This window comes from Melitaea cinxia, chromosome 10, assembly GCF_905220565.1.
Source record: "Melitaea cinxia chromosome 10, ilMelCinx1.1, whole genome shotgun sequence".
Lineage (NCBI taxonomy): Eukaryota > Metazoa > Arthropoda > Insecta > Lepidoptera > Nymphalidae > Melitaea > Melitaea cinxia.
This window is the reverse complement of record NC_059403.1, coordinates 8,372,930-8,387,633: the sequence shown is the minus strand read 5'-3', so window position 1 is coordinate 8,387,633 and position 14,704 is coordinate 8,372,930. Positions and strand designations below refer to the sequence as shown.

The 14,704-nt window shown below is 34.7% G+C and overlaps 1 protein-coding gene across 1 annotated transcript in view; it reads right to left on the bottom strand.

Annotated features, from left to right (window-relative positions):
* Positions 1–14,704, bottom strand: part of LOC123657236 (transcription initiation factor TFIID subunit 1) — a 34,545-nt gene continuing 19,841 nt past the window's right edge. The window contains exons 13-35 of the mRNA XM_045592812.1: positions 14,107–14,279; positions 13,518–13,638; positions 13,058–13,215; positions 12,430–12,625; positions 11,840–12,103; positions 11,500–11,633; positions 11,125–11,293; positions 10,705–10,816; positions 9,998–10,200; positions 9,539–9,623; positions 9,116–9,252; positions 8,659–8,829; positions 7,791–8,027; positions 6,562–6,706; positions 5,940–6,070; positions 5,330–5,492; positions 4,442–4,584; positions 3,132–3,294; positions 2,636–2,692; positions 2,406–2,498; positions 1,472–1,617; positions 953–1,054; positions 1–197 (exon numbers count right to left, since the gene is read on the bottom strand). Coding sequence (XP_045448768.1) covers positions 123–197; positions 953–1,054; positions 1,472–1,617; positions 2,406–2,498; positions 2,636–2,692; positions 3,132–3,294; positions 4,442–4,584; positions 5,330–5,492; positions 5,940–6,070; positions 6,562–6,706; positions 7,791–8,027; positions 8,659–8,829; positions 9,116–9,252; positions 9,539–9,623; positions 9,998–10,200; positions 10,705–10,816; positions 11,125–11,293; positions 11,500–11,633; positions 11,840–12,103; positions 12,430–12,625; positions 13,058–13,215; positions 13,518–13,638; positions 14,107–14,279 — 3,378 coding nt within the window. The 3' untranslated portion in view covers positions 1–122. The remainder of the gene's footprint in view (positions 198–952; positions 1,055–1,471; positions 1,618–2,405; positions 2,499–2,635; positions 2,693–3,131; positions 3,295–4,441; positions 4,585–5,329; positions 5,493–5,939; positions 6,071–6,561; positions 6,707–7,790; positions 8,028–8,658; positions 8,830–9,115; positions 9,253–9,538; positions 9,624–9,997; positions 10,201–10,704; positions 10,817–11,124; positions 11,294–11,499; positions 11,634–11,839; positions 12,104–12,429; positions 12,626–13,057; positions 13,216–13,517; positions 13,639–14,106; positions 14,280–14,704) is intronic.

Genomic DNA, 14,704 nt, shown 5'->3' with positions numbered 1-14,704 from the left:
TATTATAAATCAGTTTATTTTATGCTCTTAAAATTATTGCGTTATCGACACCATAATCATTTTTCATTGATACATAAAATAAGTAACAATTTGTACAACAAATAATAAATTTTATATTTTAATCAGAACCAAAGTCCGTCTTCCGCTTCTTCTTCACTATCAGTAACTTGCAAGTCGTCTTGTATCGCAGGTTCCGGCTGGAAAAGAGTCACGCATTAATACAGACTAGTGGTCGCCCAGTGGTCGAAATTCGACTATAAATAATTTAAATAATAAGTTTGAACATTATTAAAGTTCTCTGTTCTCAAAAACTATACTTCTATCATAATAAACAAAAGATACATGGTAGTGTGTGTAATTTTTTTTTTTTATTGATTTAATGTATTTTTATGCACAATTTTGAAAAATATTAGCATTCTGCACTACTTCTTTATAACAAACTATAAGTGTGCTAAATTTCATACTCCTTCGTCCACGTAATTTTCGACCAAGGGGTAAAAAGTTTTTGCTTCACGTAGTAATATTTCACATCTAGTATATTTTTTATACGATAACAATTAAACATATACGTTTACATTTATTATTAGACAAATTAAGGCAGTAAGTTTAATTTTAATTTATTTTTATATCTTGTAAGACCAATTCAACAATAACAAATACACGTTACAAAACAACAATACCAATAGAGTTCGATACAGACTATACATACTTTACCATCAAAAAGCAATCTTTTTTTTTTGTTTTAAATCCACCTAGACTGTTGCTAAACAAGTCAATGGACCTATATTTCGTGTTAAATTCCCCCATATCGCCTATCATAGGTATGTATTAGGGAACGGTGCCCATGGTTTGTTTGTTGTCTGTATAAATCTATATATGTATATGTAATCTTGTTACTACTCGTCGTTGTTGTATGAGTATAAAACAAATAAATAATGATATAATAACGCACCTGCCAGTTCTCGAGCGGTTCTTCTTTGAACTGCGGATGCTCACCAGGAACACTGTCTAACAACGGCACCTCAATATTCATGTCTGGTTCGATTGGCTCCTCCTACGGGGAAAAATTGATTTAAGTGTAATTTTTCAATAATATAGGCATAGACGTATCAGACTAAGCAAGGTGTCACATTTGTAATTTATTAAAAAAGGCATTTTCTTTTCACCGGATCTTAACGGTTTTAGCCCTACGAGCAGTTTGTGATACTTTTGTACTTTGGCACAAACTGAAATGAACGATACAATTTTTAACAGCATTATGACAAACGTTGTCACTACTAGTGACTGACTAGTGCTAACAGTGCTATGACTTTCTATTAAATAAAAAGTTTACGTTACATTTTTTAATTAAGTTAACATGAGAAAGAGCGATAGTCCAAAAATAAATTAAAACACAAACGAAAACATTTATTTTAGATGATATGTTTAGTGATTATATAAATGAAACATTATAGTTCTATAAAGTTTTTACCTTTACAACGGCAGGGTATATATAATCTCTACTGTGCTGGTCCAAGTCAACGAGATCATCAGACATCTGCGGAGGCTCGTCCGGCACTTCGCGTTTGATGAGAAACTCTGATGTATCGAAGGTTTGCTCGCTTTTTAGATCTTCATCTGCAAAAAGAAATGTTACAATTATGTTCCAATTATATTACACATCAATAGTTCGTTCCTGTTTAAATTGCACTGATATTATAGTTAATATTTCTCAAACTTTTGATTAATAGAGTGATATTTTTATGGCCTATTTAACTTCAGGATCTGATTAAGTCATGTAAATTTTGTCCTTTACATATAAATAAATAAATAAATTATTTAAGTAATATTAACATATATATGCAACTAAATGATATATTAAAAACTTAGCAATTAGAAACATGATGCTAATACGCTATTAAAATAAAGTATCATCATTAAAATACTATATAGGTGTATTATTCGTGTATTATGTGCATAGTATAATAGAAAATATTTAGGTATTTCCTTGGACATTATATATATTATATATAAATTTGTTAAATTCATATATTTAATTACTAATTATGTAGCACAAAATTTTACAAAGAGAACAAATTTATGCTGAAAAGATTAAAAAATAAAATTATCCTACACGTTATACATCGTGGCATGTAAAATAAAGATTGCCGAAGAAATGTAACAAGCTACTAACTATTTGAAATATTATATAAAATATAATTAAAAAAGAAAATAAGTAAGATAAATACATTTACTTATTTTCTCATGATTCGATTTCATTTCTAATAGAAGCAGTTTTATTAATTAGACATTCTAGTGACCCTATAAGGTTATAGGCTTTTAAACAACATTCTATGACTCATCGGACTGGAACAGTAATGGTAAACGTTAATGAAACGTGTAATAAGTATTTAACATGAACTTACCAGGACGTACGGAAAGTTGTACCATAGCTTCAGCCGCGTATTTCTGTTCCACCTCTTCGAGTCCAGAACTACCGCTATCTGAGTATTGTAGGTCTATAACAAAAGTTTACATTTGATATAAAAGTAATATTTATTAACTATCTTTGATTTTATTTGTTGAAGATTATGATGATAGGAATGAGATAGTTTTACCACAAGAGGTAGGTTAGAATGTAGTAATGTAATCGTACCATCGACTAGACTGTTTTGATCCTTCTTTGGTCTTCCGCGCTTCCTGGGTGTCGCCTCTGAAGTAAAAAAACATTAAAATAAATATACGCAATACAACTGAAATTTAAAAAATACACAAATTATGACAGTAAAAAATATTACCTGCGACCTGCGAACTTTTTAAAAATTCGTCGTGATCGTACATCAGTGTTTCCCAAAGTGGGCGATAACGCCCCCTTGTGGGCACTGCAGTACTAAAGGGTAGAGGTAAGAGACAGACTGCAGTACTGAAGGGTAGAGGAAAGAGAGAAAAATGGTGGCGTTGCGTAGAGGCTTGGGGGGGGGCTTTAATCTATAAGGACTCTCGAGTACAACTGGTGAACATCAAATAATATTCATTAAAAGATTGCTCAAAGGGGGCATTATAAAATAGTTTGTTCTCTTAGTGGGCAGTAGACAAAGTAAGTTTGAGAACCCCTGTCGTACAATATACCCACAGCATACACAAGAGCTCACCGTCGGCGGAGGCGAGCGCCCTCTGCTTGCGCGGCCGGCCGCGCCCGCGCTTCTCGTCGGCCTGCGGCGGCTCGTCGTCCAGGTCGGACTGCTCGGCGTCCTCCAGCATCTTCTGCTGCACGCGGGCGATGTTGGCCTCCAGCTGGCTCACGTGCTCGTCGAACTGTTACATAACAAGTTTCAAGTCACTCGGCGTGCTATGAAACAGGCTATGCTTGGAGTCTTTCTCGGAGATAGGGTCAGAAATGAGACTATGCGGATAAGTATTACAGCAAAATAGCCTGTGGAACGCTCAGACCAAAGCGCACATCTTTATGGTCAATACAAATTTTTGCCAAGTACGGAGATTGAGCCCGCAAACGCCAACGCAACGGTCTGAAGCCAGTACTGTGAGCGTTACGCGAACGCATTGCCAAATTTCTCATCAAGACTGAGAAGAACCGATATATTTGGCGCAAGTTTGGAATAGTCTGAAGTGGATAAAATGACGTGAGTAAACTTGGGAATTGTTGTATCCGATTTATTTTGTATAATTATATATTGTGGAAACCTGTTTATTCAAAAAGATTTTGGGCAAAAAAATGTCACTGTTTTTGGAAAAATGAATAGTAATAATAATTACAGAAAATAAAGCTGAGCAAAAAATATAATCATCACGCTTTTGGAATCAAAATCAGTCAAACTATGGTCAACATCCGACTTCTTGGTATTATTTTAAGAATGGTATTGAGGCCAACAAATGGGCAAAGATGGACTTCGGAAAACAATTCAGGCAGTCAGTGATGGCGACCAATTTAAAACGGACACGAAATTTTTGATAGACACTAACATCGATATTTGTGTATACCAATAGTTCAATATATATGGCCCGTAGCTAAAATCTAAGTTACGCTTTAAAATTGCAAATGACACGTAATGAGTAGGTTAAAATTATTTTATAAGTCTGCTCTAACTCCTGAAATTCCTGAAAATATCCTGTTCAAAATCTGGAGCAGGCCGATTGGTGAAGTACCTCGACCTTACAGAAGATCACAAAGCCAATAGCTAAAAACTACTGCTTTCAAGCAGTGTTGTGTTCCTGAGTACGGTGACCAGAGCTCCTGAGGGGTTTGGGCTTACTGTCGGCAATGCGCTTGCGATCCTTCTAGTGTTGTAAAAGTTTATAAACTACCGTAATCGCTTACCATCAGGTGAGCCGTGCGCTTGTTTGCCGACCTAGTTGTATTATTTATATCCTGAAAGTCCACGGCTGAAGAAATTTTATTGTATGTATAACATTTTATTTTTATTAAATATAACAAGAAAATTACTTGTTCCAACGCCTCCTGGGTTACTTTGAGTACGGCTTCAGCTTGTCGTGTAAACTGCGAATTGATTCCATTGTACGCGCGACAGTTGTCAACCAATAACTGTATGTCTCGTAAAAACTCTTCTCGACTGTGATATTTATGTGCTAAACGAAAAACAAAAAAAACATTTTAATCGCTTGTTAAAAAAGTTACATCTTTGCGATAAAAACTGTAAATCTAATAATTATCTTATTTAAACTACATTTTATTAATATTATAACTAAAATTTTGGCATACAACAATATATACACGATGGCTTCGTTCGTTTCGTCTTAATATTTATTAATTACAAGTAGAAGATTTTATTAATTTTTGAAACAATTCAGTTCATTCTGTTTCATTCGGCTTGTAAACCTCTTTTACTTTTACGCATAATTAACAACTTTAATAAACACAACCGTTTACATTTTCGGAGCATCCCATTGCCTCTATCTTTATGTAGGAGAAGAACCCCGAGCTTAACCTACCACGCTGATCTACTGCGGGTTGGCGAATATATTCCCTACTATGAGTAACGATCGCTGTCAGAAATATGTGGTAACAACAATATGGGGAGACCCACAACTACAGACATTCAAACCGGAGAGAAATATTTGTATAAATAGAAATATCCATCCCGAGCGGGAATCGAACCCAGCGTTTAGGCGCGTACATGGCGAACGCACCACTATACCAGAGTGGTTGTTTTACGCGCTGTTTGTTGCGTGTATTGTAAATTGAAATCAATTAGTTTCTAGCAGACGGTTGCTGTAAATTTCAGCTGGCTGTTTCCAATTGTTAAAACTAGTGACCAAACGTAGGTATTTTAAAAGCAAATTTCGCAAAAAAAATTAATAAGTAGTTAGTAACCTTGAATCTTCTTGCCGATTGTCTCCATATCAATAGGCTTCTTGATAACGTTGTAATAGTCCTTCACTTGTTTCTTGTTGACCGGCTTCAAGAATGGCCACGCCTCCGGCATCACTTTCAATTTCGTGGTCAAAAGATTCTCGAAGATAAACGACAGGGCGACCTGTTCAAAATAAACAGTTTTATTGACAATAGAAAATAAGCCACCAAAAAGGTATGTCATCAATAGATCAAATGGTATATTATTCCTAGTTGGTTTTATAATCTTTTGTTATTCAATAGGACTCTGTTTTCGCTGAAAAATAGTTTCTTTTATTCATAGTGTAATAAATTATATGACTGATAGATATAGAATATATTATGTGTTATTTTGATATGTTATGAGGCCTTTGCCTCTCATCTATAAGGGATCAAGCAAAACGGGCGAGCTATTAAGCTATTATTTAAAAAAAAAATATACAAGTATTTGTGATTCTTCCGCCCTTAAACTACTTAAAGGTTTGATATGAGGTTTGACGTGTAGACAGTTGAAGTAGCAAATAAGGATTATCTGTCTGACATTTTACAAGAGTAAACCAGCAACACACAGCTAGTAAAATTAAAAGCTTACCTGATCGTTATCATCAAGTAAAGGATTGATCTGTTTTTCCAACTTCATAAATTGCTCCTCTTTTTCTGCTAATTTTTCGAAGCAACGCTGCATCATACGCTGAGCAGCGACTGTCAAACTACTCGTAGGACCTACAAACGTTTACAACATATATATACACCGTATTTATTAAATAAATTTACATATTTTTAAACAAATGTACGCATTGATTCAAAACCTAAAATTAGGGAAGTAAGTAATGTTGAAATATAAAAATAAAGGACTGCCTTTCGTCAGAGTGCTAATTGGGATATTTGCGATTTGTGTGTTGATATCTATAAAAAAATAAACACACAATAAATAAATTGACCGTCTGTAAAACGTGTACGTAACTGATATTAAAAACAAGAGTATTAGGGATCTTTATTAATGCCATTTTTAGTAGAAGACTAAAAAATTTATATTAGTATTACTCTGTTTGTTTTCAAAAACCACGTTTTGATGCTGTTTTTCTGGTGGTTTCACTTATATATTGAGCCTAATTTTAAATTCAGAGTGACATTAACTTTTTGTAGCTGAATCGCTATAACTACATTCTAGGTACTCTGTAACAGTAAGTACAAACAAGGACAAAGAAAAATACCATTATAAAGAGTAGAATTCTCTACAATCTGGTTGACATCAGCAAGAAATTCTTCCCGGCTCTGATAGTGCTTCTGCCGTAAGTTGTCTCTGATCGTCTGGAGATCCATCGGTCGAGATATTATTCTGTAATAATCCGCTACCAACTGCAAAAAAAAAAAATAAGTAATCAAATAAAAATGTAATTTTGTGCTATAATTTTTAGAGGACTATTTTATTTATTAATTCATTGGACGCCGCATAGAATCACATAATACATCCAACTTTCCTAAACTTAAAACTTAATGCTCTGGTTGACACAATCAATCATCAATCAATCAAATATTAAACTGAAGTAACCTTATGACACAATAATTTTTGCCATCTATATTAAATAATAATCTTATACCATCTTACGAGATATGCATCTTATGAAATATTATTTTTTTTTTTTTATAAACTGATGTATATATTATATTATGGTTAAACTGTCTTTTATTAATGATGAGAAGGCAATCAAGAGATTGATTTTGGAGTCGCTTGATTGACAAATTTCAAAGCTAATTTTTTTTTTTTATAAACTGATGTATATATTATATTATGGTTAAACTGTCTTTTATTAATGATGAGAAGGCAATCAAGAGATTGATTTTGGAGTTGCTTGATTGACTAATTTCAAAGCTAATTACGAGCAAATAAATTGTATGTATCCCCACCGTGCCTCGGTATCCCCACGGTGCACGTTAAGCTGTCGGTCCCGATTATTATTATGTAAACCTGATAGCAATCGCTACTCATAGTAGGTAATATTTATTTATTTCCGTACTTACACAACATATTCAAGTAACAAGTGACAAAAAAGGAACAATCAGTTTCTAGGTGTAATTTGAAAGCAATTACTATTATGATCTCTACTTCTCCTAGCTAGGTAGCTGAGCTATCTGTATTAAGGAGAAGCGATTTTCCTCCCAAGAATTCTACAATTTTTACTTTTCATTAGTTTGCCACGAGTTGTTCAGAGTTCAGAGTTACATTATAGATTATAAAGTTACATTATATTCTACAAAAGATAACATACATAATTTTTAATAGTAAGTAGGTTCAGAGTGATATAATAAAAATAAAAAAAATATATATCCGCCAACCTGCATTAAAGCAGCGTGGTGGATTAAGCTCTGATCCTTCTCCTACATGGGGAAAGAGGCTTATGTAGTGGTATATTCCAGGCTGAGGCGCGATCACACAGCCTACCTTAGGGTTGACCGGAAACAGGAAAGGCTGGACATCTGGCAAGTGTCTCATATGGTTCAACACGTCCTCCAGCAGCGACGACAAGGTGACGAGCGGGTCGGTGCGGCGCCGCTCCGCCGGCCGCTTGACCAAGTAGTCGCAGGACTCGCTCGCCGTCCCGCGCCGGCGGCTGCGGCCCGCCGCGCGGACCTCGCCGCGTCGGCTGCCACTGCGCCGCTTGAAATCGTCCGCCGTTTGCTGGGAAATATTTTTAATTTTTTACAACAGTCAGATTAGGAATATTTTTCAGAATTATTTATCTCTCTCGCCGTCTCGTACGTAGACTATAGACGCATGTGACATTATACACCACAGAAAAGCAACAATACACGAGAGTAGTATTATTAAGCTCTAATCAATAATTACGTTATATTATATAACAGACAGACATGCCATAATAATGTTTGCTTGCAAAAAAAGTGGTGATCAGATCACAATAAAATTTAAATTGGAGTACAATACAAGTATCAGTCTTCGAATATAATAAGAATAAATAAAATCGGTATACTCAGTGAAAAGTTGTGCGGTATAGTACAACGTATGTCGTCCAAGTATAATCAAGTAAATATGCATTTACTACATGTAACTCAAAAAGTACTTGTTAGATCGCAATTAAATTTAAATGGAACCTACATTAACCGCATTTTGATTAAAGCAAAAATCATCGAAACCGGTCCACCCAGTCAAAAGTTGAAAGGTAACATACATAGAAAATAACAATCGGATGGAAAACCTCGTTCTTATTTGGAATATGTTAAAAACCCTAATTCGACTTCAGTAAAATTGTACTTATTGATATAGAAAAATTGGTCCTTCGAGCCGGAATCACCTTAATGAGTTTCGACGGCAGGGTGAGCTTCGTCCCCTCGACGTAGCCGAGGTCCAGCTCGTCGGGCTCGGGCGCGGGCTCGTCCTGCTCGGGCGAGGCGGCGCCGCCCCCCGTGTACAGCGGGCACGCCTTGTTGGTGCGCATGTGGCCCACCTGGCCGCACGCGCCGCACTGCGCACAGAGCGGGCTGTTAGTGTGTGTTAGTTAGCGGTGGGGTGGCGGGCGTTACCCGACAACTGGCTACTTATACTACAATAGAAGAGGCCCTACATGGTTGGGCACTCGGAGCGTGAATGATGGTGTATGAAAGAAAGAAGTTATTTCTTGAATGAAAGTACGAAAGGGATGATTGTAAAAACTAGACATATTAAAGACTTTTTAACATATTAAGGATCCTAAATCTATGATTTCAGAACGCGCTCTAAAAAGACAATATAGTTCTATAGTTATAAAGTACCTTCAACTTCAAATCCGGTTTTAGTTTAGCACGTCGTCTCGACGGCGTGTGGAGATCAGGTTCCTGTTTGATCTGGCCCAAAGGAATCAGTCCAGGTGACGTAGGATTTAGATCGGACGGCGTTGTCATTGTTATGCCTGAAAATGCTTGAATATTGTCAACAATATATAAATATATTATATAGTTTTAAGTAATATAAAATAACATTGTTTTACATTTTTTTTTTTATTTAATCATCAAATACCTAGAGCTCATTAAAAAAAACTTGCATTACGAAGCATATTTATTGAAGAATATTTTAGCCTTTAAATTACCAGATAATATAACATAATTAACAAATAGGGGCAGAGAATATAGCCTGTATGTTAACTTAGAAAAAATTTCAGTTGTATTATAAATCTAAATATTTATGTATGAACTTACTTCCTGGTACAGAAGTTGATGGTGTAGATACATTTCCTGCTAATCTTTCTCTTTCTTGGTTTCTCTTTATACGCCTTAATTGTTCCTTTGAAAAAGAAAGAGATAAGTTTAGTGAAAGAACTGTTATTATTTTGCTGTTCGAATGTTCGATTCCGATGTACGTATTTCTTTTATACCACTAGGGCCTAGGGTGACAAACAGTCACACGGTACACTTGATAGTTACCTTAGCTTATAGCTCGCTATGGACGCCTAATATCACCAGACATGTTGCCAAAAAAAAAGAAACTGGCTACTTTATTAACAAGAATGCAACCCTACTTGAGACTCGTATTAATAGGCTGATCATCTATAAAGTTGAAGTATTTTCCCAGTCGGGCTGCTCAAGATTATGAGCAAGTTATTTTTAGACGGATCCTACCTCAACTAATCTCATTCGTATGTAATATAATCCAAATACCTGAATTCTTCGTTTTTCTCTTTTCATTTCCTCCTTTTGCGTTTCGTCCATTGTAGCAAACTGCCGTATGAAGGCGTCATCTTTAGTAGAACGTATCTTGGTATACGCCTCTATGACCGCGGCCTTACGGACCAACTCCACGCGCGTGTACCGCTGACCGGACGCGTTGCGGAACGTACGCACTATACGAAGAACTTTACCTGCTGCCAATAATTATAGAACAGGTGAATAGTTTATATAATATTTTTAGCATTTTTTATGATTTAATATTATTGATGAGTTCGTTCTGTTATATATTAATTTCAAATAAATAGTTTTCTCTCTTAAACATAAAAGACAAAAACGTAGCAGTCCTTTTTTTACGCTGGAAAATGCTTTTACACGCTGACCCGCCGCCCTTAGGCGACGGGAGTGTGGGACTCCCGGCGCAGACAGAATGCGCCGGACTGCTGTCGACGCCGTAGTGCTATTTCATTTATATAGGTTGACAAAAATAAAAAAAAATCGCCAAAATGTGTGTACGCGCATAACTTCCAAACAACTGCACCAAATCAAGTAATCCTTTTTGTATTCGTTATAGGCCAAAAAAGGTTTATATAAAATAACATTTAAAAATATATATATATATTACTTATTTATACTTTACTAGTGTTTCCGAATGTTAGCCTATAAACGATGCTAATAGTTTATTAAAAATTTATGACTACCTTGATTCGCCTGTTGCTGGTCGTTTTGATTGATTTGGGGTTTCTTTTCAGACTGTCCCATAATCATCTTTCTCAGTTCAGCTCTTTCAGCTTCTTCTCTTTCCATTGTCAACTACAAAAAAGGAGGTATTTTATTCAAACGAAATATCATCACAATGAAATTTGGTCGTTCGTTAGTAAAATCGTTAAGACTTTAATTATATTTAAATATTTGTATGTAAAACCTCTATATGTTCAAAACGAAATTACGTATTTATAATAACTTCACTTAGATAGACACCACTTTGTTAGGACAAAACGTTGTACCCAAATACTTCATAAATATTTATTATATAACTTTTTATTAAATACATCGTTTTACAGACATTAGCACTACTAATTTTTACATATGGTTAGAATACTGAGTTTAAAAAAGTTTACCTGTTCAGTTGTTTTTTTGTTTGCAAGCATGTTTTCAAGATTCTTGCCCATCTCCTCCAGATCGGACTCCTCACTCACGGAACTCTCGGCTTCGTCTGTACTTAATACTTCTGTGCTAGTTAACACGCGGTTCTGTAGTTCAAATATACGCTGGCATTCCTCTTTATATCTACAAAAGTACATTGTGTTTATTAAATACATTATAGGATTTTTGTAAATTATATTGAATTCTCAACTACTATTAAAACATTTTCTTTGAAATAAATTATTTTACTTTCCTTTAATTATTTATACAACATAATTAATATTACGATGTAATCGACTACTTGTATATTTAAAAGACCTCACAACGTTGTGTTAAAATTCAAATTTTACCTTTCTTGGTGTTCAGCAATGGAGAATCTGTTACCTCTCGAGAATTTTGTCATACCCTCTTCACCGGCCTTTGCCTTTTCCGTTGACAAAGTTCTTACGACATCAATAACTTCCCATCGAGACAGTTTTTTAATCTGTAAAAAATAAAACATTATCTTGTTACTACCCTCAAAAAATAAACAGTATATAATATCTAAGAAATTAAAAACTTATATATCTTTAAGAATCACTTAAGCTTGTTAAAAAAAAACCACTTTTATAATTAACTTTAGGTTACAAATATATTTTTTTCCTAATAATTAATGAAATAAAACTATTTTTTACACGCTTTTGATCTCACCTCCTCTTCAGGAACACCAAACTTTCTCAACAAAGCCTTAGCATTGTTCAAACTGAGTCTCCTCAAATCCGCATCTGTACCAGTTACGGTTCGTTTCGGTTGCTGTTCCTCATTCGGTTGCTGCGTTGGTTTGTTGGGAACCCTGACGTAGGAGAAGCCTTCCCCGCAACCCGTCGGGTCGGCCGGGCCCGTCAGCTGTAGCAGACATTTGCCTCGCATTGCTTGAATATACGCGCGTGTTGTGTTCCACGGGGCCACTTTAACCTAAAATTAAACAAAACAATAATGATAATTAATAAATGTGATTAGAATTCTTCATATCCTATACAATGAACGATGAAAAGGCAAATTTTTAGTAAGCAAACTACAGCTTTGGAACTATTGATGTGACAGAGATTTTCGAAATTTTGCAATGATGAATTTCTAGGTAAGTCATCTAAAATCATGCATCATATTAGACTAGATCATCCATAAATCGCAGATCAATTAGAATCACAAAGAAATAATAATATAACATACTCCAAATAACTATCAATTAATAACAACAAAAACAAATTAAATTTGGAAAATTCAATTCCTTCAAAGTGTACCTCATCATCCATCTTCAATTGCATTTCTTCATCATCATCTTCTTGCGGGGTGAAGATGAACTTCTCTCCGTAGCCCGCGTCCTTGAGCCTCTGCTCCGCGGCTGCCATACTAAAGTACGCACAGCATTGTTCCGGCGACACCATGGCGCGTATCTCTTCTTCAGACGGCAGTCGAAAATCTGGTTTTATAACCCACCTAAATAAGCGACGCAAGTTAGTACATTTCTATCACATCGTATTTGATAAAAAATTATGGTATATTATTTCACAATGATCAAAGTAAGATATAAATATGTATTAATGATGAGTTAAAGCTTATATACAATAATTCTTCTAATATTTTCGCGCGTTTCGTATTCCAATTGTATCTGACTACTTGTTAAATTAGTGAGTATGATAATAAAGCAACCTTTTACTCTTTTTTAATGTGTACGCGGGTTTATACTTAAGCTCTGCACGATATGTCCATACAAAATGAACATAAAACATGTGTAAATAGTGCTAATGATATTAAAAACTGACGTGTCACAAGCCGCATTACACACGAATTAAAAAAATGGCACACTTTAATGTAACAATTTCAATATGCTTACTGTCTGACTTTTAGTCTGTAAATGCAAAAACATACCAGTTGGAGTCACATCCTGTTCGTTTGAAATCTGCACAAAGTTTTAGACGTTTTCGAATTGAACTCTCTGAATGTGAAGGAAAAGCTCGTTTGATATCGTCCATTTTTATACGACGCGGATTGTCAGGTGACTTCCAAAAGAGTCTGTATATGAATACCTGGAGATGTCGAAAAAATAAGAAAAAATTATAATGAATAAAGTTATACAATAGCAAATTTGTAGACACTGCTTTGATATTTATCATTACTGTTTTAATATTATGAGATACAGAGTGACAGTTTATAGCCTAATTTCATTTTATTAATTTTTTTTTAGTTTGGAAAGTACTTCTGTAGCTATTTTTGGGTAAGTTATTTTGAAGAGCGATAGCTATCAAGTGTTTTGTCACAAAAAAGTTTTTCAAATGCAGACAAATAATGTAGAATTATTTAATAGAAAAATATAATATAGCATAATTACCTGCAAGAAATCTCTAACGAAATTATTAGCACGTTTTGAATTTGGTCCTGGGACTTCATACAAGGGGCACTCTTGACCAGCCACGAATAAAGCATCTATCTCACGTATATAATACGCTTGTCTGAAAAACGGATTAAATTAAAGATAAAAAATTGACTAATAAACACAAACTGGTATATTTTTTACTATACTGTAAAATACTATAGTTTCACTGTCTTTGATCACACGAATTTTATATATTTTTTTAATTAATAATAATATTTGAAACAATCTCACAAATCGACAATTACAGTAATAAAAATAAGTAATTAATATGATTAGCGAATGAATGATTACTAATTCCTTAATTTTTCTAGTGATTTTTCGCAATACTTTGTTTATACATTTTATAAGAATTTTAGTGATAAAATGAAGTTATTTTTTTTTAGGTTGTGACCAACAATTGTTTATTTTTTGTGACTGTCTATAAGGTTGAAGTTCTTCCCCAGCCAGGCTGCTCCAGATTTTGAGCAGTGATATTTCCTGATGCCATCATCATAACTCAATACCGGGTTAATTATTAAGTACATTTCCGCGTATAATAACATACTTGGTCCGTATAATCAGGAAGTCAGTCTGATTAACCGTATGTTCGTATATGGGCGCTCGGTACATGTTGTTCTCGACTACGGACTGCGTTGCGCCGGGAGCTAAGATGCCAAGGAACGGCGATGTGTGGGCGTAGGCTATTTCACCATATTTCATTGGTTTTGGTCCGTTGTCCTGAAAGAGTTCATTTTTTTTTAAATACCTACATGCACTTTTACACTTTACAATTTAAAAAATACCACAGTCCAATGTGTGAGTCCATTATTTTTAAAAGCAGATGTACTACATTTATATTAGATTTAACAGTACACCTCATAAAACTCGAATAAATAATAAACATGACTAAGTAATACACTACTCGTACGCAAGAAGGCAAACAGTTGAATAAAAAATAATAAGACCACAAAAGCAAAAATGATTTTATAGTGTAGTTAACACGTTGAATGCCATGGGGGACACCAATTGGGCTTCACTTGTTTAGTCCACAGGGCCAGCTTAAAACTCTTTATTACAACGTTTTTATGATAAGTTTTTATTGCACTACCATACCCATTCTTAAAGATCTTACTTATTTTTCCTTACACTATACGACATCAACA